Source organism: Podarcis raffonei, chromosome 13, assembly GCF_027172205.1.
Source record: "Podarcis raffonei isolate rPodRaf1 chromosome 13, rPodRaf1.pri, whole genome shotgun sequence".
Classification (NCBI taxonomy): Eukaryota; Metazoa; Chordata; class Lepidosauria; order Squamata; family Lacertidae; genus Podarcis; species Podarcis raffonei.
Window position 1 is genome coordinate 32,412,824 of NC_070614.1, and position 26,045 is coordinate 32,438,868.

Sequence of the window (26,045 nt, forward strand, 5' to 3'; positions counted from 1 at the left end):
TACAAGCTCCTATCTAAGACATGACCTGGAAGGTATAGTAAATCCCTGACCCTTAACAGTTGCGGTAAAGATCAGCATACAAATCCTTGTATTTACCAGAACGTTTAATTGTCACCTTCCTATAAGCAGGAACCAGACTTCAGACAGACAATGAAATACTGTTTCAGAAGTGAATTTATGAACCACACGCTTTGCTTGACCACAAATCAAGGAAAGGGTGAGAGACACTGTTGCCTTGAAGGGGAAAACTTAACTTTTTCAAAAGGCACAGATCTCAGATCCATCACTTTGTGTTCTGCTTGCTTCTTGATCAAGTGTACCCCTCCCTTTTCTTTTCTTTTTCATGGGAGTCTGTGGCACATGACTGCCCTCAGTGTCTAGTTAGGGACTCTCTTTGCTCTTTAGGATTAAGGTGTCTGTACTTGCTGTATGAAGCAGCATTGCTTCTTTTCATTTCCATGTAATAAACCACTATTTCCCTACTTCCTAGTGTGAAAAGGTTTTTGTTGTTTTTGTTTAACTGAAAATGCTATTCACATATTGACTCCACACAAAAGGTACCTGGACCTCTTGGACCTGGGCATTGAGTTGATGTGTGTGGTGTATAAGCCTGTTTGTTCAGACATACATCTCATAACACTCTTTTTACCTTCTGCTCAGTTCTGAAGACATCATCCCCTTCTCTTCTTCGGACCATTGCATACTCCTGCTTAAATCTTTAACCAAATTTCCATGTCTCCCATTCCCTCTTTTCCCTCCCATTTTCACATTCACTCTCTTTTCCCTTTCACCTTCTTCCTTACTTTTCTCAACTCTTCCTTAAACACAGATCGCCCCATTTCAGTCTCTACTCTGCCGCCTGCTTTGCACATGAACTCTACTACATAAAGGCTTTCACTTGACCCAAAGTGTCAGGGGTGGGGTGTGAGGACCCTACTATTAGCATTCAACTCCCAACAAACTCTGTTTTTAGTATTTTTTGTTTTAAATTTATTTACAAATATGACAAAGCCTCATGCACAAGAATGAAGGAAAATATACAACAATGGCACAATCTATCTTCTGTTTCTGAGAATGAACTGTGTTGGAGGGAGAGGTTCAAGAACAGTATGCCTGACTTAGGGGCAGCATAGAATTCCTATGACGGTCGAGTTGCTGCCATAAATGTGCATCCATAGCAATGGGTTTTTTTAAAAAAATGAAAGAAAAAGAAATGGCAAAAGCAAAGCAAAATATCCATCAGTTCAATCGTACTAGTATGTCCTGTACTGTTTCCATTATTCTACTCTCCTTGGGAAGCTTGGGCATTTCTTGCCAACAGATCTTCCCTAAGAACTCTTTTCTATCAGAGATTCTTTAAAAAGTTTGAAAAGCTTTTCTTTAATGACATGGGACCACTGTTTCCTGAAGCACTGCTTTTCTTAGATGGCTTTGGTTTTCTGAAGCACTGCCATAATCTAAAAATGGGTACAATTTGTCAGTGGATTTAATGAGGATAGAATCTATAAGGAAATAGGCATCTCTGCAGTTGTAAAATGAGATTTCCCATTTTTCTTGATCCAGTAACAAACCAATCACTGAATAAGACTGATGTGGCTTCTTTTCAATCTCTTTCTCACATGAACTGGAAAATAATTTTCCTTTGCTGCTTCTCAGAGCCCAGTAGCCTTCCTCAAAGGATTTAATAACTCTTTTCTCTTGGAATTTGTCCCTTTCAGCCTGAGTCAGCACCCCCAGCTCCCAGTCCAGCCTCTCTCCCACCTCCACCTCCCAGTAGTGTTTCCCAGCAGCATAACCTTCTTTCCCCCAAAAAATCCAAGTTCCCAGAGCAGTTTCTCCTTTCCCAGGGGGGAGAGTTTGAAGGCTGGCTCTTTCTTTATCCTCAGTGATGCTGAATTCTGGATGTTTATAATATGAATCCAAAGTGACAGAAACTATAAGGGAAGCAATCACAGGCAGAAGGGAAACAATGTTTAGTTCCAGAGCAGTAGATGCCTCAATCTGCTGTAGCAAACACATTGTATCTCATAGTTGACCAATTATAGTTACTTCACAACTTGGATATAGAAACACAACTGGTTTGTCTATATAGAAATGCCAACACACTTGTGTAGGAACTCTGTACAATAAGAAGACATGGCTGTAGAGGTGTCATGATCACCCCTTCCCCTGTTTCAGAATGTTTTAGTTTTGTTTTTAATTTTACATTGTGGATCTATTTTCTGCCCTGGGCTCTTTTGAGATTAATAATACTGCACAGGAGAAAGAGCTCAAGTGCTGACTTCTCTATACAGACAGCCACATGCGAAGTACAGTCCTAAAGAAATCTGTTAGCTCAGTTCCTCTCTGGTTTGTGTGCATGTCAGCTCTGCACTTTCATACAACTGGAGCAAGGATAGGACAGTTTTAGCCCTCCCGATGTTGAATTCTAATTGCTTCAGAATTAATTAAAACTATTGTAAAGAATGGTATTATTTGTCTGGGCTGAAGATGGCTGAAGAACACCACAAAATGGATACCTTGATGAACTATCAGTGAACTGTGTTGTACAAAGAGCTACTGTAATGGAATGTGCAGACTTCATGATGTTTTGGCAAAAACAGTGTGTGGTAGGAACAGTACGGAACAGCACATCCAAGGAAGCATGGAGATGAGCTGCACAACATCAACTTCGAGATAAGAGTTGTGAAATGCCAAGATTCAGATGAACAACAAGGTGTATGCCGAGATTCAGATGAACAACAAGGTATGGCAAGACCCTCCAGCCTGGAATGTGTGCCAGACATCGTCAGCGCACTGCTGTCTGTTCACCCATAGCTCTTACTGAAACTGAACAGTTCAGTGAAGAGTGGTGAGCATGAGAGAGGCAAGAATGTGTGTATGACTGAGTGCATGTTCCCCTGTCTTGATATATGTATTACATGATCATCGATAAAGCAGAAATTCAATATTGGTTGTCTGTTGTTTTTACTTGTGCTTTCCTGTGCTTTCCTGGAGTATCCTAGGTTTCATCTACGTTAGTCAACTAAATGGATCCAAATGAACCTAATGGTTCATAACTCTATGAAAATACAAATTGAATCAATCCATTGCTACTGTGATGTTTTCATATGAAAGAGGACAGCAAGTGAAAAGTCACTGAATGATGACATTTGAGTCATGTATGCACATCCATGTATTAAGCCTAATTAGGACAGTTTCATTACCTGCGTATTTCTGAGCTCTTCTAACCTCTACAAACAGAAGAGAAAATTGATCAGTCATAGAAAACAGGGAAACATCTATGAAACAAGTGAACAGCCCAGAATTTTTCAGAATTGAATAAAGTGATTTAAATCCAATTAACATACTAACATACTAGAAAACAATACTTCAGTACAGAACAATCATTGCCTCATCAAAAGCAATCTGCCTTACCCAGCTCATTGCAGAGACTACCTGAAGTGAAAGAATATTCCAATTAGCGATATCATTGTCAAAATATATGGGGTTGCATCATGACAAACTTAGTCCACATCCTCAACTTATATTTATAGCATTATTATACCATCACTACCTCTAAATAATAAATAAATAAATAAATAAATAAATAAATAAATAAATAAATGGATAGATAGATAAATAGATAAATAAATAAATAAATAAATAATATTTATACCTCACCCATCTGGCTGAGTTTCCCCAGCAGTAAATATTAAAAAATTCCCTAAACAGGACTGCCTTCAGATGTCTTTTAAAAATAGGATAGCTGCTTATTTCCTTGACATCTGATGGGAGGGAATTCTACAGGGCGGGCACCACTACCGAGAAGGCCCTCTGTCTGGCTCCCTGTAACCTCACTTCTCGCAATGAGGGAACCGCCAGAAGGCCCTCGGCGCTGGATCTCAGTGTCCGGGCTGAACAATGGGGGTAGAGATGATTGGTCTTATGTGGTCCTGGCTGCCACTCCCAGTCACCAATCTAGCTGCCGCATTCTGGATTAATTGCAGTTTCCGGGCCAACTTCAAAGGTAGCCCCACGTAGAGCACATTGCAGTAGCCCAAGTGGGAGATAACTAGAGCATGCACCACTCTGGCGAAACGGTCCATGGGCAGGTAGGGTCTCAGCCTGCATACCAGATGGAGCTGGTAGAAAGCCGCCCTGGACACAGAATTAACCTGAGCCTCCATGGACAGCTGTGAGTCCAAAATGACTCCCAGGCTGCGCACCTGGTCCTTCGGGGCTCAGCTAGCTCATTCAGGACCAGGAAGTAACTCTACACCAGCCCCCCATCCCCCAAGAACAGTACTTCTGTCTTGTCAGGATTCAACCTCAATCTGTTAGCCACCATCCATCCTCCAACCACCTCCAGGCACTCACACAGGACATTCACTGCCTACACTGGTGCTGATTTAAAAGAGAGGTAGAGCTGGGTGTCATCTGCATACTGATGAACACCCAGCCCAAACCCCCTGATGATCTCTCCCAGCGGCTTCATATAGATATTAAAAAGCACGAGGGAAAGGATGCAACCCTGAGGCACCCCACAAGTGAGAGCCCAGGGGTCTGAACACTCAGTCCCCAACACAACTTTCTGGACACTGCCCAGGAGGAAGGAGCGGAACCACTGTATAGCAGTGCCCCCAGCTCCCAGCCCCTCTAGACGGTCCAGAAGGATGTTATGGCCAATGGTGTCAAAAGCCACTGAGAGACCCAGCAGAACTAGGAAACAGCTCTCACCTTTGTCCCTAGCCCACCGGAGATCATCAGCCAGCACGACCAAGGCAGTTTCAGTCCCATGGTGAGGCCTGAATCCCGACTGGAAGGGATCCAAATGGTTCGCATCCTCCTGACGTGCTTGGAGTTGTTCAGCAACCACCTGCTCAATCACCTTGCCCAAGAATGGCAGTTTTGAGACTGGGAGATAGTTGGCCATATTGACCGGGTCTAAATATGTTTTTTTAAGAAGTGGTTTAATGACCGCCTCTTTCAGCAGGTCTGGGAAGGCTCCCTCACAGAGGGAAGCATTCACCACCCCGCAGAGCCCATCGCCCAGCCCTGCTTGGCTCACTTTTATTAGCCAGGATGGGCAAGGGTAAAGGAGACAGGTGGTTGGTTTCACTCGTACAAGCAGCCTGTCCACATCCTCGGAGGTAACAGATTGGAATTGATCCCATGTAATATGACTAGACAGGACTCTAGCACTCTCCCGCACCGGCCCTGCTCCCATAGTGGAATCTACCTCCTTCCGAATCTGAGCAAATTTATCTGCAAAAAAAAACTTTGCAAAAGCATTGCAGGAGATCTTGGGGTCCCTATCAGGCCCTGGTGACAAAGGTGGTTCCGATAGATTGTGAACCACCTGAAAGAGTCTCCTGCTGCTGTTTTCTGCAGATGCAGTAGAGGCGGTGAAGAAGGTCCTCTTCGCCATCACCATTGCCACTTGGTAGGCTCTACGTTGAGCTCTAGCCCGTGTCCGGTCTGATTCAGAATGAGTTTTCCGCCACTGGTGCTCTAGCCGTCTCAACGATTGTTTCATTACCCTCAGCTCTGGGGAAAACCATGGAGCTGTCTGGGCTCCATGCAATCAGAGAGGGAGCTTTAGACCATCCGAATTGGTCCCACCTCCCTGCAGAGGGGAAGGGTTGCGGAGAAGTCCAGTTGCACCAGGAAGTGATCTGACCATGGCACTTCTTTTGTTTCGCTTGTCAGATCACCAACATCCGTGGAGGTAAACACCAAGTCTAAGGCCTGTCTGCGGTTATGAGTTGGGCCATACTTATTCAGGGACAGCCCCATGGAGGCCATGCTTTCCACGAAGTCCTGAGCAGCCCCTTGTAAGTTCGTGTCGGCATGGATGTTAAAATCCCTCAGGACAACCAGACTAGGTGTCTCCAGGAGCACATCCACCACGACCTGAAGCAGCTCGGGCAGGGAATCCTTGGTGCAGCGGGGAGGTCGGTATACCAAAAGGACGGTCCTGCCCCTATTGCCCAACTTCCAGAACATGCACTCAGAAAACTGGGTCTTCCCAATAGGACGCCTGGTGCAAACTAATGACTTCCTAAAAATCACTGCAAACCCTCCCTCCCCGCCCACATGACCTGGGTTGCTGTGCGTAAGAGAAACCTGGTGGACAAGCAGTGGCAAGGACAGGCCCATGTGCTTCATCCAACCAGGTCTCTGTCACACATGCCAGGTCAAATCCTCCATCCACAATCAGGTCGTGGATGGCAGTGGTTTTATTCATAATTGACCTGGCATTGCACAGCACCACTTTCAGGTCATGTGGGTTTCCCTTGCTGATTCCAGTATCCTTCCAGTCACAACCAGACCTGGAGGCAGGGATAGTCATCAAACAAGGACTAAACCTGCCTCCTCGGTAATGACATGGTCTGATCTTAGCGTAACTCCTCCTGCTGCCCATGATCACTGAGATGGGGTGTCCCAATACATCCCCCCTGTGGAACCTGCCCCAGCCCTTCTGTTGGCTGAGGCCCACTCCCAGGCAGTCCTGACCCTTTCCCCTTAAAAAGCAAAATACAAACTATACAATAACTTAACAAAATAATGAAAGTAAAAACAAAGCAAGAAACAATTATGCTAAAATTAAACTACTCCCCACCCCAACTAAACATTTGTCCCACCCCAAACAGAAAGAAAATATTAAATAATATTTTTTTAAAAAAAAAACCCACCACCATTCAAGGTGCAGAGGATTAAGAAAACTTAAAACATTTAAAACCATTTTCGCCACTTGCTCCAGAGAGCTGCTCAGAGTATGTGTGAGTGTAGGCCCCGCCACTTGGAAGTGGCTTGCAGGGGGGAGCGGTCTTCCCAAACACTCACAGGAGCAGCAATAGCAGCAGTGTCCTGAAGGCCTCCTGGGGCCTCTTAAGCTGTGGCGGTGAGTGTAGGCCCCGCCCCCTAAAGCCTCCTGGGAACTGCAGTTTGTTAAGGATGCTGAGAATTGTTAGGAGACACCTTATAGAGCTACAATTCCCACAGTGCTTTAACCATCAATCCTCTGGAAAGTGCAGCTCTGTGAGGGGAAAAGTGGTTTCCTCACAACTCCCAGCACCCTTAACAAATAAGAGTTCCAAAATACTTTGGGGAAAGCCATTACTGATAAAGTGGTATAATATTTCTTTAAATGTATGGTGCAGATGTGATCTTGGTCACACTTAGGTCCTATTGAAATTAAAGTAAGAAATTAGCCTTGGTGACCTATTTGTCCCATTGATTTAAAGGTGGACCAAGTGCAACTAACTTAATCTGGATCCAGCCTATGAAAAATATGTTGCAGGATAAACTCATAATACTATTGGAGTGGTACCTCTGGATACAAATGCTTCTGGTTACAAACACTTTGGGTTACGAACTCCGCTAACCTGGAAGTAGCTGCTCCTGGTTGCAAACTTTGCCCCGGATGTGAACAGAAATCACGCATAAGAGATGTGCGTGCAGCGGGAGGTCCCATTAGTGAAAGCGTGCCTCAGGATAAGAACGGTTTCAGTTTAAGAACAGATCTCTGGAACGAATTAAGTTCGTAACCAGAGGTACCACTGTATATATTTGGAATTCCACATAGTACTAACTATACATGAAATAAATGTTGGGGGGCGGATTCTGAGTCAAATTGTAAAATACAGTACTTTCTCCTACCAAAATGGATGTCACCGTCCTACTCCTTCCCTGTTAATTCAATTGCAAATCCCTGCCTCCAAATCTATACATAAAGTTTTGTCTTACCAAGACGGTGTTCTAGTTCCGAAACACCTATAAAAGAATGACTTGAATTAATACGATGAAGAGTTAAGAAAATAAACAAGAAGAAGCAAATGACTAAGATGTGAGATCAAGCTACATAAATGAAAATCCATACAGGTCCTATGTTGCTTTCAGTGCATGCTAGATGCAAAACCCACAGTGCTGCTCCCCGTGACACACACACACACGGACCCCTTGTTCCTTGCCACTGCCAGGCACCCACCCCCTGGTGCTCACCACTGCTGGGTGTTCATCTCCTCCTTCCCCACTGCAGCCATGTCCCTCCTATGTAAATATTGCAAACTGTTATTATCACATATAAATTCTTATGATAATAAGTCATTTCACTGCCCCAAGAACAATGAAGGACCCCTTAGCACAACATCTGGTAAAGTTATTGCGACAGGAGTTCATCAGAATGTATTGTGCTATTATTTATTTAGCAGTCAACAGGTGGGCCTGTTCCCCATGCTCTTTATTCTACTAGGAACATGGATTTGTTTATTTCATTTTCTATTTTTTAAATAATTTTTATTAAAGATTTTCTTGAGTTATAAATGTAGGTGCGTTGTCTCTATTTTCAGGTCACAGAGTCATTTTGAGATGTATATCCAACGCTTCCTCCCAAATGCTTATCTGGAGATCTGGAAGGGAAAACCCCAAGGGCTTTCTCAGCGCCAACCCAAGTCTGCTGACCTTTTGTTGTGTATCAAGGAGCTGGTAAGAATGGCTCACATAAGTGCAGGAAAGAAGCTTGCAGTTTATCAAAGACTACAGGCACTTTGTGGCTAGTTATTCATTAAAAGGATACTCACCTGCTTGTCCTGTGCGTTTCTCAGTTTCTACAACAATAAATGAAAAAGAGTATATCTTAGCACACATGTATCCAGCTTTTCATTCAGTTCCTGGGATACTTAATTCAATTTGAGCAGAATGCTAGCCTGAAGCAGCCCATCCTCCATTCATCGTAATTTCATAGCCTTTGTCCTCCTCCTGCAATTATACCTTCCTATGGATACCTGTATGATGTGTGCTATTCTCATAATAAAATCACTGCTCTCAAAACCACAGACAGGGAAGCAAATTCCTTTTAATTTGGTTTGTGCCCAGCACAAAACAACCCCGCACCTATTTGTCCATAATTTAGAAGATTTCTTTCCCAGAAGTACTCTCATATATCCTGTTTTCATATATGACTGTAAAACAACAAGGGGATTTATGTGGCTTCTTGTTAGCTACTTCAAACGGAAAGGTTGCTCTTGCAGAAACACTACAAGTATTCTTTTTAATTTTGGAAGGATTCATCTTCTCTGAATGGGGTGGGGGTGGGATATGCCTGATAATTTCATCAAATTCTGCCAAAAACAAAAGCTATAGACCAAAAGCGGAAATAAACAAAGTAGAAGTTTTACACTGAGCACAGAGGCAAAAAACATAATCAAAAACAAAACAAAATCTCGGGCCTGTTTGTCTGTAATTTGGCAGGTGTAATTCCCTCTGGAAGCGCTGGCTGTGCTCCATTGGCTGTGCTCCAAAAGGCATGTTGTGGGTCTGCCCAGAGACTCACATGGGAGAGAGAGGAAAGTGATGACTACTTCAGCTCACCAGCCAAGCTCAGGACAGCTGTAGCCACGGGCAGAGGGGGGAGGCAGTGGGGAGAGGGACTGGGCTGCAATCCTGCTAGGGTGGAAACTGCTCTTCCTGACTTAGCTTCTGCACATGAGAGTTCTCTCTAGCAGTGGATCTGAAAAAAAAACAGGAGGCAGAAGATGGCTTTTGGCAGATCTGCCGTGAAAATTACCGTACTGGAGCCAGTCAATTATTCCGTTGTGACCATACATAGGCAGTGGCAGGGCTTGCCCACAATGTTTTACCACTTGAGTTCCTGGTACAGTGGTACCTCTAGATATGAACGGGATCCGTTCCAGAGCCCCGTTCACATCTAGATGCAAACGTAACCAGCGACGGCATGTCTGCGCACGCACGCATCGCTTTTCGCCGCTTCTGCGCATGCGCGTGACGTCATTTTGAGCGTCTGCACATGCACAAGCAGCGAAACCCAGCAGCGAAATGGGCTCCGTTACTTCCGGGTTGCCACGGAGCGCAATTCGAAAACGCTCAACTCGAAGCGTATTCAACCCGAGGTATGGCTGTACATTATAAGGCACACGTTAAAACCAGAGCAATACATATATTATTCTTCCTCTTGTTTGATGGTGATGAGGCAAACAACAACTGGCTCCTTCAGATGGAGAATGAATGACAACTTACTTAGAGATGAGGAGATTTGCAAGAAGGCCCAAAAAACTTTGAAAGATTATTTTGAAATTAACTTAAGGACTAAAGTAGAAAAAAGAATAGTATGGGACGCAAGTAAAGCCGTGATGAGAGGGTTCCTGATACAACAAAATACATTAAAGAAAAGAAAGCAAAATGAGAGGAAGGAAAAAATTCTGGAAAAGATAAAAGAAGGGGAAAAGAAACTAAGATCGAAGCCAAAATCACAAGAGATTTTAAGAGAAATCAAACTTTATCAAACACAATATATGGAATTGACGAACCAAGAACTAGAGTGGAAAATTAAGCAAATGAGACAAAAGACTTTTGAATCTGCTGACAAATGTGGCAAGTTATTGGCTTGGCAAATAAAGAAGAGACAAAAACTCAACACGGTAACAAATTTAGAAGTGGAAGGAAAGAACATAAGCAACCCAGCGGAAATTAGGAATTGTTTCCAGAACTACTTTAGACAACTTTACACACAAGGACCGCAGAAGGAAATGGATATACAACAATTCCTCGAGGGAAATGGGCTGAAAAAGGTTTCGCAGGAAAGTAAGATGATTTTGAACCAGGAGATATCGGCACAAGAAATAGAAGATGCCATTCAAGGTATGACGCTGGGCAAATCCCCAGGACCGGATGGACTGACTTCCAAATATTACAAAGTTCTGAAGGAAGGGTTGATACAACCTTTGAAGGAAGTCTGTAACGAGATTATGGAGGGGAAAAGGGCACCCGATACGTGGAGAGAGGCCTACATTACACTTATACCAAAGACAGAGACTGAAAAGACCCAACTTAAGAACTACCGACCCATCTCGTTATTGAACGTGGATTATAAAATCTTTGCGGACATTTTAGCAAAGAGACTGAAAAGAGTTTTGATGGAGGAGATTCACGGGGACCAAGCGGGCTTTCTCCCGAAAAGGCATTTGTCGGATAACGTAAGGAATATAATTGACATTTTGGAAAAGTTGGAAGTGAATATAAACACTAAGGCTGTTTTGATATTTGTGGATGCCGAGAAAGCCTTTGACAACATTTCTTGGAGTTTTATGTTGAAGAACCTCCGGGGGATGGGGGTAGGCCAAGGGTTTGAGAATGGTATAGGTGCAATCTATTCTGAACAGAAAGCAAAATTAATTGTAAATAATGTGGTTACAGAAGAGTTCAAGATTGAAAAAGGGACACGACAGGGGTGCCCTATTTCCCCACTACTTTTTATATCGGTCCTGGAGGTTTTGCTTAATATGATTAGGAGGGACCAGTTGGTTAAAGGGATTCAGGTCGGAGCTAAACAATACAAATTGAGAGCATTCGCAGATGACCTAGTACTTACATTGCAAGAGCCAGAAGCTAGCACGAAAAGAGTTTTAGAAATAATCCAAGAATTTGGTCAACTGGCAGGATTTAAATTGAATAAGTTAAAGACAAAGGTATTGGAGAAAAACTTAACACAGGTTGAAAAAGAAAGGTTTCAGAATGAGACAGGGTTGACTGTGGTTAAAAAAGTGAAATATTTGGGTATAAACATGACAGCTAAGAATGTGAATCTATTTAAAGATAATTATGAAAAAACCTGGTCAGAAGTGAAAAAAGATTTGGAGATTTGGTCAAACTTAAAGCTTTCCTTGTTAGGTCGAATTGCAGTTATAAAAATGAATGTATTGCCAAGAATGTTGTTTTTGTTTCAAGCATTGCAAATAATGGATAAAATGGACTGTTTCAAGAAGTGGCAAAAAGATATATCTAAATTTGTCTGGCAGGGCAAGAAGCCCAGAATTAAATTTAAGATACTAACGGATTCAAAGGAAAGAGGGGGGTTTGCCCTGCCAGACTTTAAACTGTATTATGAAGCGGCAGCTTTCTGCTGGCTGAAAGAATGGCTGCTTCTTGAAAACACAGACATTTTGGATCTGGAAGGTTTTAATAACATTTTTGGGTGGCATGCATATTTGTGGTATGACAAGGTTAAAGCACACAAAAGTTTTAAAAACCATATTGTCAGAAAAGCACTATTAAATGTCTGGATCAGATATAAAGATTTGCTGGAAAGTAAAACCCCAAGGTGGTTGTCGCCAATGGAAGCAAAGGCAGTTAAAAAGTTAAACATGGAGTCGAAGTGGCCAAGATACTGGGAAATTTTAGAAAAGGAAGGGGACAAATTGAGATTGCAGAGTTTTGAGAAATTAAAAGGGAAGGTGAGAGATTGGCTGCACTATCATCAAATAAATGAAGCGTTTAAATTAGACAGTAAAATTGGCTTCCAGGTGGAAAAATCAAAATTGGAGATAGAATTGTTAGAACCCAGTACAAAGAATTTGTCAAAAATGTATAACTTGCTGCTGAAATGGAATACACAAGATGAAACGGTTAAATCAGCTATGATTAAATGGGCTCAGGACATTGGTCATAATATTTTGTTTGCTGATTGGGAAAAGTTGTGGACCACCGGGATGAAATTCACGGCATGTAATGCCTTAAGAGAAAATATTATGAAAATGATATACAGGTGGTACATAACCCCAGTCAAGCTTGCAAAGATTTACCATTTGCCTGACAATAAATGTTGGAAATGTAAAGAAAAGGAAGGTACTTTTTTTCACCTTTGGTGGACGTGCCCGAAGATTAAGGCATTCTGGGAAATGATCTATAATGAACTTAAAAAGGTATTTAAATATACTTTCCCCAAGAAACCAGAGGCCTTTCTCTTGGGTATTGTCGGCCAAGGGGTGTTAAAGACGGATATAACTTTCTTTATGTATGCTACAACAGCAGCTAGAATACTCATTGCGAAGTACTGGAAGACGCAAGATTTACCCACACTGGAAGAATGGCAGATGAAGGTGATAGACTACATGGGCTTGGCAGAAATGACGAGCAGAATCCGAAACCAGGGAAGAGAAGCAGCGCAAGAAGAATGGAAAAAGTTCAAGGACTATTTAAAGAAATATTACAAAATTAATGAAAGTTAGAATGATGTTGGACTGGAAAGTAAATGGTTACTATCAGTAATGGTTAAGACAAGGAGAATAAGGAAGATTAGTTTAAATTGTAATTAAAATAAGGAAAGATTTGCTGAGTAATTGATAAGAACTTGGAATACAGAAAAGGGAGGCATGAGGAAGTCGGGGAAGAAAGGTATAAGAAAATAAGATATGAAATGGTACATGTTTTTTGTTCTGTTTTTGTTTTTTTGTTTGTGTATGTATTTGTTATATGTTTGTGTTGTTATAAAAATCTGTAATAAAAATTATTATAAAAAAAAAATAGATCTAGTTTATCTTTTCCTCCTTTTTTAATATATCTGGAAGACCCTTAACAGCCCAACTCCAAGTTGTCAGCATTATGGAATGCCTCCAATTTGAAATGCCTCTTGCAGTTGTCAATTTAAACATGGTTCCAGGAGTAAAACAATATGAAATGCCTAGACAGGAGATGAATCAATGAACCTATACTGTGGTACCTCGGGTTACAGATGCTTCCGCTAACCCAGAAATAGTACCTCAGGTTAAGAACTTTGCTTCAGGATGAGTACAGAAATTGCATGGCTATGGTGCGGCAGCAACGGGAGGCCCCATTAGCTAAAGTAGTACCTCAGGTTAAGAACAGTTTCAGGTTAAGAACGGACCTCCAGAACGAATTAAGTTCTTAACTCAAGGTACCACTGTACTGCAGAAAATTGGGCTTTTGAAATCTTGCAAGGATAGAAGAAATCCTGCCAATATAAAAAAGGGAGCTTGGAAAAAGGGAAACAAACTGATCTTACCTATTGCTTCGATTACATGATTTCGGTCTGAAAAGAGTGATAGCAAAATGTTAGTCATACACACTCTACACATACATGTAAGTATGATTAATCAAGGCTTTACTTGCACCAGTATAGCTAAAGGGGTATCTTTTGTGGGGAGAGTCCCTTCTACTACTCTGCCTGTTAGCTACTATTGCCAACACAACTACTATTAATAATACAAGTTATGGTATATAAAGCATTAGCTCAGGGGAGTAGGAAGAGGGGCGGAGGGGGTGGGCTGCCCTGGGTGCCACTCTGGGAGGGGTGACAGGATGGCCCCTGCCTCCCCTCAACTGTAGAGCAGCCAAGGGCATGCGCAGTCCGTATGGACTATGCATGTGCAGCAGCCTGTACGGACTGCACATGTGTGGCATCCCATGCATGTGCACTCAGTACAGAATGCCGCACATGTGCAGCCCATACGGACTGCACATGTGCGGCATCCCATTCGGTCACCACACAAGCACAGTCTGTATGGTTGCCGCCATGCAAGAGGCCGCCCGTATGGACGCCGTGCAAGTGGCAGCCCACACGGACTGCGCACGCACGGGATGCCACACATGCACAGTCCATACAGGCTGCACCACCCTGGGTGCCAGAGAGGGTTCCCCCACCACTGCATTAGCTTGACAAGGTATTTTGAGGATGTGACAGGATTATTCCTTCCTTGCTCAACCCAACCTCTGCTTTGAATAGCTTCAGTCACCAGGGCTACTGTATGACCATCCAGTCATATAGCTATTCCAGCACATTAAGATTTCCAGGTAATAAGAGCATTTATTTATTTAATTTAAAAATTCTGGGGCTCACTCATTTATTGTGGTTTAAATTTTGCTATTTTTTTCCTGCTCCTCTTCACTGGGCTTTTTAAAAAGTGTTACTGTTAGTCACCCTGAAAACAATACTGCTAGGGGGAGGCATATGCTAAAAATATAAACAATTATGGAACAGTACTATAGAAGAAGTGAATCTCTCTTAGAGGCATTTACCAGCTTGTACTTCATTCTTCTGTTTTTCTGCAGAAAGCAAGATGCATTGCAACATTATTCATTTATTTACTGAACATAATATGCCGCTCTGTATCTATTTAGAAAGATTCGTAACTATTGGTAAAACACAGCTAAACTCAGTTAAAACCCACAAGATTGATTACAAAGTATACAGATATATATATATATATATATATATATATATATATATATATGGAGACTTGCTGAAATAAAGAAGTTTGTGGCACCTGCAAAAGTGTAAGTTCTGAGGACTGAAACATTCAACTTGGCATGTAAAGTGGTTCCGAATCGTTAATGGCTTTACATACTAATAGTAATACCTTGAACTTGGCTTAGTAACAAAGTTGCAGCCAGTGCAGCTAGTATTGCAGCATTCTGCCCTCACTGCAGTTTCCAGATCAACCACAAGAGAAGTCCTGCATAGATTGAATTACTAGGGTCTTGGCATTTCCAATGACTGAACTCTTTTGGTCAAGCTATCACAGTTCAGGAATGATTTTAGTTGTAGCACCTGCCCAAGGCGATAAAAGGCACTCCTAGCCACCAAGGTCACCAGTGGTTCCAGTGGCAATATTTAAGGTAGGTGTCATCTCCAGAAACGGAAAGACTCTCCTCCCTGGAAGAGAGGGGAGTGGTTGTGGGCGGGAGCCCGAGCTCCGCCCCTGGCCGGGGGCCTTAGCCCCCGCCCCTCCTCACCTGGCTGGTGCCCACGCCCACCGGAGGCAGCCAACCAGGTGTCTCCGGGGGGGCGTGTTTAGCAGCTTAATGCTGCGGCTCCAGCTCCGCCTCCTCCTCAGTTGTCGTCGTCCTGCAGCGAGTCACCCACCCTCCACTCCCATTTAGCTCAGGGTCTAGGTTTTTTGGCCTTGCTATGGACCTTAGGTTGGTCGCCCCGGTTGTCTGGGGGGCCTGGTAGGAATTTTTCCATTTGGCATTAGGCTTTTTGGTTTTTTCGCCTACCTCGTAGCAATCGTCACAACTTTTGTGGTATTGGTGGGTAGGTTAGGCATTGGATTCATGTGTGTCAAGGGCTAGGTGTGGCCATCGCCTATGCTATCTACCGTGGGTTATTCCGTTAAAGGAATCTGGCGGTCGTGTATTCTGTCCGATGCCTGCTTGGCGGGAGGCCATGGCACGACCCTCGGTGACATCAGGGGTGAGCCTATAGTTGGATTAGCATCAACAGGCTCCACCTACTGTTGAATAAACCCACCTCCTATAGTCATCCAATGCCTAAGCCAATACCTTTTCACTGCTGTAATCAATAAAGTTGTGGCCTTTTCTTGCCCATTAACCTTATATCACGTGTCCTTGTGTGTTTATTTCACATAGCGGGGGTCGGGCCCTCGATCCACAAAGCATGCTTATCTCCAAAACAACCAGAAATGAATTATAGCCATTGTGTATTTCCCCCACTTCTTGGTTGTATCTAACAAATCATAATCAAAGTAGACTCACTGTAAACTATGGCCTTATTTCAGTTGAGTCTGCTGATCTCAGCAGATATACTATGTCTGAGAATGACTTCATTTTCTGTACCCTCCAAGTTTCCCTATTTTCCAGGGGCGTCCCCTAATTTAGCCCTCCCGGTTTCTGATTTGAGTCTAAAAGAATGTCCCACTTTTCCTTAGGATGTCCCTATTTTCATTGGAGAAATATTAGAGGGTATGGAGTTGTTTGACTCCCAAGCTATCCGAAGGCAATCCTGTACAGTATAGGGAAGTTTTTTTAAAAAAAAGTTCGATGTTTTATTGTGCTTTTATATATGGTGGAAGCTGCCCAGAGTAGCTGGGGCAACCAGTGGGGTATAAATAGATAAATAATCATTATGGAATGGGACACCCCTCTTTTCATCAGAGAAATGTTAGAGGGTATGATCTACATTTTAATTGTCTATCACTTAGAGACAATTACCGTATTTTTCGCACTATAGGACGCACTTTTCCCCCTCCAAAAATGAAGGGGAAATGTGTGTGCGTCCTATGGTGCGAATGCAGGCTTTCGCTGAAGCCTGGAGAGCGAGAGGGGTCGGTGCGCACCGACCCCTCTCGCTCTCCAGGCTTCAGGAGAGCCCCACCGCCAGCCCCACAAGCTCGGGGGACAGCGGGGAGGCGGAACGCCGCCATCCCGCTGTCCCCCGACTTGGTTAGAAGGCTGGCGGGGGGAGAAGCCTGCTCCTCCCCTCGCCAGCCCCGCAGACTCGGGAGACAGCGGGAGAGGCGCAGCGCACCATCCCCCTGTCCCCCGACTTGGCTAGAAGGCTGGCGGGGGGGAGAAGCCTGCTCCTCCCCTCGCCAGCCCCGCAAACTCGGGAGACAGCGGGAGAGGCGCAGCGCGCCATCCCCCTGTCCCCCGACTTGGCTAGAAGGCTGGCGGGGGGGGGAGAAGCCTGCTCCTCCCCTCGCCAGCCCCGCAAACTCGGGAGACAGTGGGAGAGGCGCAGCGCACCATCCCGCTGTCTCCCGACTTGGCTAGAAGGCTGGCGGGGGGGGGAGAAGCCTGCTCCTCCCCTCGCCAGCCCCGCAGACTCGGGAGACAGCGGGAGAGGCGCAGCGCGCCATCCCCCTGTCCCCCGACTTGGCTAGAAGGCTGGCGGGGGGGGAGAAGCCTGCTCCTCCCCTCGCCAGCCCCGCAGACTCGGGAGACAGCGGGAGAGGCGCAGCGCGCCATCCCCCTGTCCCCCGACTTGGCTAGAAGGCTGGCGGGGGGGAGAAGCCTGCTCCTCCCCTCGCCAGCCCCGCAAACTCGGGAGACAGCGGGAGAGGCGCAGCGCACCATCCCGCTGTCTCCCGACTTGGCTAGAAGGCTGGCGGGGGGGGAAAGAAGCCTGCTCCTCCCCTCGCCAGCCCCGCAGACTCGGGAGACAGCGGGAGAGGCGCAGCGCGCCATCCCCCTGTCCCCCGACGTGGCTAGAAGGCTGGCGGGGGGGGGAGAAGCCTGCTCCTCCCCTCGCCAGCCCCGCAAACTCGGGAGACAGCGGGAGAGGCGCAGCGCGCCATCCCCCTGTCCCCCGACGTGGCTAGAAGGCTGGCGGGGGGGAGAAGCCTGCTCCTCCCCTCGCCAGCCCCGCAAACTCGGGAGACAGCGGGAGAGGCGCAGCGCACCATCCCCCTGTCCCCCGACTTGGCTAGAAGGCTGGCGGGGGGGGAGAAGCCTGCTCCTCCCCTCGCCAGCCCCGCAAACTCGGGGGATAGCGGGAGAGGCGCAGCGCGCCATCCCCCTGTCCCCCGACTTGGCTAGAAGGCTGGCGGGGGGGAGAAGCCTGCTCCTCCCCTCGCCAGCCCCGCAAACTCGGGAGACAGCGGGAGAGGCGCAGCGCACCATCCCCCTGTCCCCCGACTTGGCTAGAAGGCTGGCGGGGGGGAGAAGCCTGCTCCTCCCCTCGCCAGCCCCGCAAACTCGGGAGACAGCGGGAGAGGCGCAGCGCACCATCCCGCTGTCTCCCGACTTGGCTAGAAGGCTGGCGGGGGTGGAGAAGCCTGCTCCTCCCCTCGCCAGCCCCGCAAACTCGGGGGATAGCGGGAGAGGCGCAGCGCACCATCCCGCTGTCCCCCGACTTGGCTAGAAGGCTGGCGGGGGGAGAAGCCTGCTCCTCCCCGTCGCCAGGCCCGCAAACTCGGGGGACAGCGGGAGAGGTGCAGCGCGCCATCCCGCTGTCTCCCGACATGGTTTGGAGGCTGGCGGAGGGCTTCCTCCTCCCCCAGCCCCGCAAGCTCCCAGAGCGATGCCAAAGCTGCGCGCAGCTTCGGCATGGCTCTGGGTCCCGTTCTGGGGGAGGGGGAAGCTCGGGCTTCCCCCGCCCCAGCCCCGCGCCTGGCGGGGGGGGGGGAATAAATTTTTTCCCCTTTATTTCCCCCCCAAATCTACGTGCGTCCTATGGACCGGTGCGTCCTATCGTGCGAAAAATACGGTAGCCCTTCATCAGAAGATCAGATAGCAAAAGTGTGAATATAATTCACAGAACATATGAATACAATTTTAAATCAACAAATAAACATTTAGAAAGGCAAATGAAAGCCCAGAAATGCTAAATAACAGAATATTCTATGATTAGCAATAGTTGAATAATAAGTCTTGATCCTATGTAGAGGTGGAATTTGCTTTCATCCAAGGGGAAAAAATAGACATGCCACGGAATTTGATTAGGATCCTTTATACCTTTCCCAATAACATTGTAGTGAACTCCCTGTCCCTTACATAAATGATATGTATAAAATATGTCATTGTCAATTACTCACCACATTCAGATAGCTTCTGATAACTCTCTGAAACAAAGTATAGCAAATTATAGAAATCAGACAGTTTATAACCATATTTAGGATGGGGGGGGGGAGAATCACAAATGAACGCCACTGATTATTCTTGCCAAGGACTCTTGAGTTAGAACCTGAGGATATCAGCATGTGTCACTGCTAGATGGTAGGAAGTTTCTTGATTAGTGAAGCCTGGTATAAGTCCCTGGAGTCTGGCCTTTACCATGTCAACAGCACCTTCAGCTGTTGTGCCTTAGTCTGTGGGTCATGCCCCTTAAAAACAACAAGCAAAATCTACTTTATTTCCATGACCTGCCAATAGCAATGGATAGATCTACAAATTTTTGTGGCAGACGAAGGTGATAGACTATATGGGACTGGCTGAGATGACGGGCAGAATCCGTGACCAAGGGAAAGAGACGGTGGAAGAAGATTGGAAGAAATTTAAAATTTATCTTAAGAACTGTTGTAAAATTAATGAGTGTTAAAATGTTATGGGTAATGTAAAACAGAATTGCAGTGACAAATAATTGGGTAAGAGAAAAAGGATTAAAGAAAGTGAATTATAAGTAATTGAAATTAGGAGTTGCTGGGAAAATTTAAAACAGGGATGCAGAAAAGGGAGGCATGGGGAAGTCGTTGAAACAAGGTTTAAGAAAAAGAGGATATGAAATTATACGTGTTTGTATGTTTGTTTGTTTGTGTACTGTCAGTTGTGTTGTGTTTTGATATATGTTGGAAAATCAATAAAAATTTATATATATATAAAAAAAAATCTACAAATTTTGGTTTCTCTCCATTTTTCATTTTTAATCTTAAATTTAGTTTGCCATGATTCTGCCTTTTTTCTTCATGAAAATTCACCAACATCTGGTAGATCCACATTAAAAAGTAAACAACATTGAATTTGCCAACTATCTGTTGAGGAAGTGACTCTGATTGCCTGAAGCACCTTTTGAACTATGCTCATTTTAGTAGTTTAAGGAGCAATTACTGGCTGTTGTAAATATGTATTCATTTAACTGGTATGTATTTTTTCTCTATATCTAAGAACACACCATGCATTTTTATAAACATAGGTACAAAAAAACAGAAAGTTTCTGTAACAGTTCACATCTACAGTTTAATGAGATTATGAAAATGGCAGATTTAATACTTACGTCTGACTTTGTACCCAGCACCAACAAGAAGGCAGATGAAAATCAACAGAATGATTAGGAAGGGTGCTAGCCAAGGGGAAGTGGCAGGGTAAAGGGCATCTGAAACACACATTAAAGTATCAGTTACAACAAAACTAACCTAACCAGAGTCTGATTTTGCCACTCTCCTGCACTGCCCCAAACTCTCCTGAACTTCCTATTTTGGGAGGAATTGGCAGAACTGAGCTGAAGTTGTGCCAGTGGTGGCTTCAGCTGTGACCTGCCTGCCTCTCTGGTGAATAGTGGATATGGGAACCAGAAAACACTTTAGCCAGATTCTAACTGATGAAATGTTGCTGAGCAGAACTACAGTTGTAGATAATCTCGATAATCCATTCAAAGAGCCTGGTGTACTTCAGAGGCATCAAAATGGAATAAATTTCCCAAACCTCTCTCTTCTTATAGTACTTGTACTGAAAACACAGTGAAAGCATTGAACCTCTTGGCCCTTTTGCTTCACCCCTACTCACCAGAGATCAGGATTCTCGATTCACTCTCCATCTCTAGCAGTTCGTTGATGATTTTGCAAGAGACTTCATGGTCAACTCCTGATTCTGTTATAATGGAACTGGAAACACTGAAGTTCCCTGCCTTGGTCTCTGTGATTGTAGTCTCTGACTGTTTACTTCGGACTTTCCCTTCACTGTCCAGCCAGAGAGCCTTGGGCTTTGGGTACCAACCGTTGGAGCTGCAGGTGAGGCCAATCCCCCAGCCTTTATAATCCACCAAGGCAATGGTGGGCTCTGTTCCTTTTGCTGCAAAAGAAGAACACCACATATTAATTTGCCATTGCTCCAAGTATCATAGAACCTGTCTAGAGTTTCTGCACTCTGACCAAATACCAGGAATGATGCATTATTACAGTCAGTTCTTACAGTACACATTTTGTGACAAGCTACTGTTCAAAATTCCATTTTTGTGTCTACTGTATTGTCAAGCTACAGGACGATTGGTGCTGTCAGTAGTGCTCATGGCTGCGAAGAGATGGAGAAGTCTGAATGAGTGAGTCACTGACCTGGGTTCTACAGTTTTAAGTTTGACAACTTGTATTTCTGAAAATGTGTGCTTAATATGGCCCACAGCACATGGCGATGTCCCTGCCTCCTCAGACTTGCTCAAGAAGAACATCCAGGAGTTAGGTGTAGGTGGTGGAGGCAGCAAGGCGTGGCTGCTGCTGCTTTTCTTCATGTGCTCCTCTCTCTTCTGCAGCCATGCATCTTGTGCCAAGTGTCCATGCATACTCTTAACCCCATCCTCCTCTAGAACCCAGCCCACTTCCTTTTCTTCCTCTGCTGTTCCTTCCACCACAGAGCCCTGGAGAAGGAGGTTAAGTGGCAGACACCCACCCACACCCCACATATGCAAAAAAAAAATAAAAAATAAAAAGCAATTGGCTTCTGTGGGCTTGAAGCCTGTAAGCTTGATGCAGAGTCTTCTAAAAACATTGTATTCCCCCAAAGGTGCTCTTGCCTACCTGGAGATTCAAGTCCTCTTTCTGCACCCTGGAGTGGGGCAGGCAAACCTAAAGACTCCAGGTCATCCCCAGAAGTTAAGACGAATAAGAATAAACTCACCTGCCAAAACCAACTCAACCACCACCTCCTCATACCAGTCTCCAAGGAAGACTATACAGCTGTAGTTTCCTTGGTCAGACAGATGGGTTTTCTTCAGAATCAGAGACATGTTTCCTTTACTAAGATCAGTACGGGAAAGCTCAGCTCGATCTTGGTATCTGTTATCCTGTGTTTCTGGCCTGTTTTGACCATAATAGGATTTCACATCAATTTTTTCTGAGGATTTATCCAAGATCCACTGGACCTTGATGCTGGTGCTTTCTGGTATGCTTGAAGTTGTTAATTGACATGGCAAGATAACTTCTTTTCCAAGGAAACCAACTATAGGGTTTTCGGGTGGAATGATTGCAAATCGACCTTTGGGGAATAAAAATAATAATCAAAAGTTCACCTTAAACTGACCACTACTGGCAGTCATTCCTCCGTGGAATTCTTTTTTGGGGTGGGAAGATATGGCACCCATGTAAGAAGTGTAAGATTCTGCACTCAGGCAGGAAAAACCAGCTTGCCAATAGTACATTTGAAAAGGATCTAGGGGTTTTAGTGGATCACAATCTGAACATAAGTCAACATTGTCATGCTGTAGCAAAAAAAGCTATTGCTATTCTAGGTTGCATCAACTGAAATAAAGTCATACCTCGGGTAACCGACACTTCAGGTTGCGTGTTTTCGGGTTGCGCACTGCACCGAACACAGAAGTACCGGAATGGGTTACTTCCGGGTTTCGGCACTCGTGCATACGCAGAAGCGCCAAATCGTGACCCGTGCATGCGCAATCACAGTGTTGCGGGTTGTGAGCACTGCAGGTTTCGAACTTGCCTCCCACATGGATCACATTCGCAACCCGAGCGTCCACTGTATAATGTTCTGAGGAAGAGAAGCAATAGCACCACTATATTCTGCAGAATACTGATGAACTTCAGGATGGTAAGAGTTGTTCAAGAGTGGAACAGATTCCCTCGGAAAGTGGTGGACTTTTCTTTATTTGAGGTTTCTAAGCAGAGGTTGGACGGTCATGTGTCATTGATATTTTAGGAGAGGTTCCTACATTGCAAGAGGTTGTACTAGATGACTTTGGAGTCCCTTCCAACTCTTGGATTCTATGATTCTAAGAAGCATGTTTTGCTCAGCTGTAATTTACACCAGTTATCCTTTCAGTTATCTTTCGACCCAGAACCTACTTTTAACCCAAACATGCATTTGGGGATTCATTTCTTACTCTTTTATCACAAATTTGCATGGTGGGAGTACCCATTAGTGGGTTCTGAGCCACCAGTTGAAGACCAGTGCTTTACACGCAAGCATTACCTCAGAGCTGAACTGCTCACTGCAGTAAACCTTACAAAAGTAGCTTGCTTACCTGCAATTAGCACATGGGAGATATGCAGAAAGATCAAGATGCAAACAGTCGTTGATGAGGAAGACATGGGTCAAAGATCTGAAGAATAGGACTATATCTGCCCAATTGTTGGAAGGAAGAAATAAAATATAAAATTGCAAGATCCACTGGTCACCATTTATTAATTACTGTCAACAGTTCTGTCTACTTTATTTAAATAAATATAGGCATCTTTTTTTGTACATTAATCTTCATGTAATGTACTTTGGCTTTGTTAAAACTTTATTTATGCTATATATACCAAGAATGGTATATATTATGCAAATCTGTATCCTCTTTTGCAAGTGGGCCAGAGGGTCATATTCAAAACAGTGTTTTGTTTTTTTCTTCCTGGTAGCCAAGCTATTTTTGTAGTTTATTTTTCTATTATGCATTTTTGTTATTCTGATTATCTTGTTTTGAACTTATTATATTTATATATTTATTGCATTTATTACACACCACTATTCAGTTAATGCACTTGAGGTCATTTACAATTTTAAAATAGTAAAACATAAATGTAGTGACAGAGACCTCTCAGGTTGACTGACAACTGATGGCAAATGCTCCTGGCCTCGGCTTCCTTGCCATCTCTCAGGGCAAATGGGACTTTAATAGCCCCAGAGAAGGTGAATGAGGGCTGTCCCAGTAGTTTTCTTAGGCCACCTATCAGGAGCTGATTTGCCATGCTTTCTAGCCTGGGCATCCCAGTTTCTGATTTTCCTCAAGGAAGACAGTAGCCCTAGGGACACTGGGGGAGGGGCTGTCTCAATGATTCTGTCAGGTCAATTGGGTAGTTCTGCCAGAAATCAATGATATGGACTCTCTGGCCTGGGCTCACTTGCTTTTATGGGTTAATATATTTAGTGGTTTTTTGGTCATGCATTTGATGTTTATTTCTTTGAGCACAAAGTATGTGGGGAAATGGTACACAAATAAAGTGGCAACGATACTGGTAAGTCTTTCTTCACTTTCCCCTAGAGTTGGAAGCAGCTTGAAAATAAGATTGCTACTTAAATAGTATACATTCAATCCAGTGTCCCCGTTTGTCTTTTCTTCTACTCCTTCTCCACAAATAGGTATATTTGTAATTTATTATTATATTAAATAAAACAAAGGGAATTATAGCTGTGCATTTCACCACACCAGCAGAATGTATGTGTCAACTAAAGCTGTATTCTATAGGCACACTTATTTGAAAATGAGGCATGTATAGGATTTTACTTTTGTTTATATATAATACATTTTATGTTCTTACCCTGTTTCAGTTTAGATCTGACAAAAGAAATGTATTGCATATATACTGTAGTAAAAAAGATGAATTCAAAAGCCATCTACACTGTCTCTATTGTAAGTGGATGGATGATGTTTTCCCCCACATCTTGTCAGCATTTTAGGAAATCGAATGCCCTGCTCCAATATTGTTAAACCACAATACTAAATTTAAAAAGTCGCAGGTAAATTGTGTTGTGCAGCACCATGTATGCATGTCACACAGTTACCGCTCTCTATGGGAGATCCATATTTAACTAAAGATCTTGAAAAGCATCTCTCAACCCTTCAAGTTGAGAGATGGTCAATGACATCCCCAACTAAGAAGACCAGGAACATGGTGGGAAAAAGTCTGAGACGTCCCATGGCAGAGCTAACTCTGTGTGCCAAGGGATAAATGTCAAATGGGAGTGGCAAGGAAGCAGCCATTTTATGTCCATTACAAATGAAAGAAGCAATGACGAGTTTTCAGGCTTGTGTGGCTAGGAAGGATCTCTGCAGAAAGGAGAAAGTCACTTTCATTCTTCTTTCAAACGCACACACACACACACATTTATATTTGTAAACTTACATTTTGCATGGAAGCCCCTGAAATTTATTATCATAAGTATATTTGCAAATGTGACTTGAAAGTTTCTACACGAAGATAAACTAATCCTATATATCCTGAATGGAAGCAAAGGAAAACCTTCTCTCCTTTCACCTCACCACCAATTCATCATTAAACAAACACATTCCAATAACTAAAAAAATTAAATGTAATTCTGGAAATATTTTTCTTACCTTGAAGCAAACTGTGAGATTTGTTCGTCAGTTACTGTACCTTCCTCCCGCATCAGGTGGATCTGTGTTACGTTAATTATTTACTTTTATTTTCCTGCTCTGCATCAAGATAAGTAACTGCCAACACTTTGCTCTATGGTTAATGGCTCTGTGACAGTCAGCACCTGCCTCCAAAGGATAGAGGAGTGCCCTGTGCAAACACTATGCTCCACAGATACATGTAGAGGTAATGCAGTGATGACAGGGCTACATTTGAAAGGACAGCCCTATATGAATGGCTCTCTACCCCAAGTCTGGTTTAAAGCTAACCTTAAGAAGGGAGAACTGAGAACTTGAAGAACTGCAGCAACAATTAGCCTCAGGACAACAGCCTGAGCCATTACACAAGTCTCCTGGTCACAGACTTCCGTTCTACGATGAGCTGTGCTGAATTTCTATTTAAAATATAGCAATTATTTCTAAATTTGCATCTATAGGGGAAAGTGGGGCATACTGATACATCAACAATATTTCAGTATTGAGGAATGTTACTTGTGTCGCGACATCACTAAAATGTGTCTATACATGTGTGAGTACAACATTTGCGACCGCGCCGCCCACCAGCTAACCGTTGGCGTTTGACGAGAGTTGGTGTGTTTTTTGCATGGCCAACTGAAAAATTATGTGAAATGTAAAAGTGTTCCAACACTGTTTTACGTCATTTAGTTAAGATTTAAAAATACCAAAGGTAAGTTATTCCACTCAATAATCA

At 44.0% G+C, this 26,045-nt stretch overlaps 1 protein-coding gene across 1 annotated transcript; it reads right to left on the minus strand.

Moving 5' to 3' along the window:
* Positions 1 to 1,345: 1,345 nt before the first annotated feature.
* LOC128398768 (butyrophilin subfamily 3 member A2-like) lies at positions 1,346 to 25,420 on the minus strand. Its single transcript, XM_053360022.1, is given in 14 exon segments — positions 1,346 to 1,437; positions 1,440 to 1,934; positions 3,207 to 3,233; positions 3,418 to 3,438; positions 7,732 to 7,758; positions 8,565 to 8,591; positions 13,802 to 13,828; positions 14,815 to 14,841; positions 19,074 to 19,100; positions 20,249 to 20,347; positions 20,758 to 21,042; positions 21,862 to 22,218; positions 23,222 to 23,318; positions 25,295 to 25,420. Coding segments are annotated over 13 exon segments (1,578 nt in total). The 5' UTR covers positions 23,289 to 23,318; positions 25,295 to 25,420.
* Positions 25,421 to 26,045: the final 625 nt, after the last annotated feature.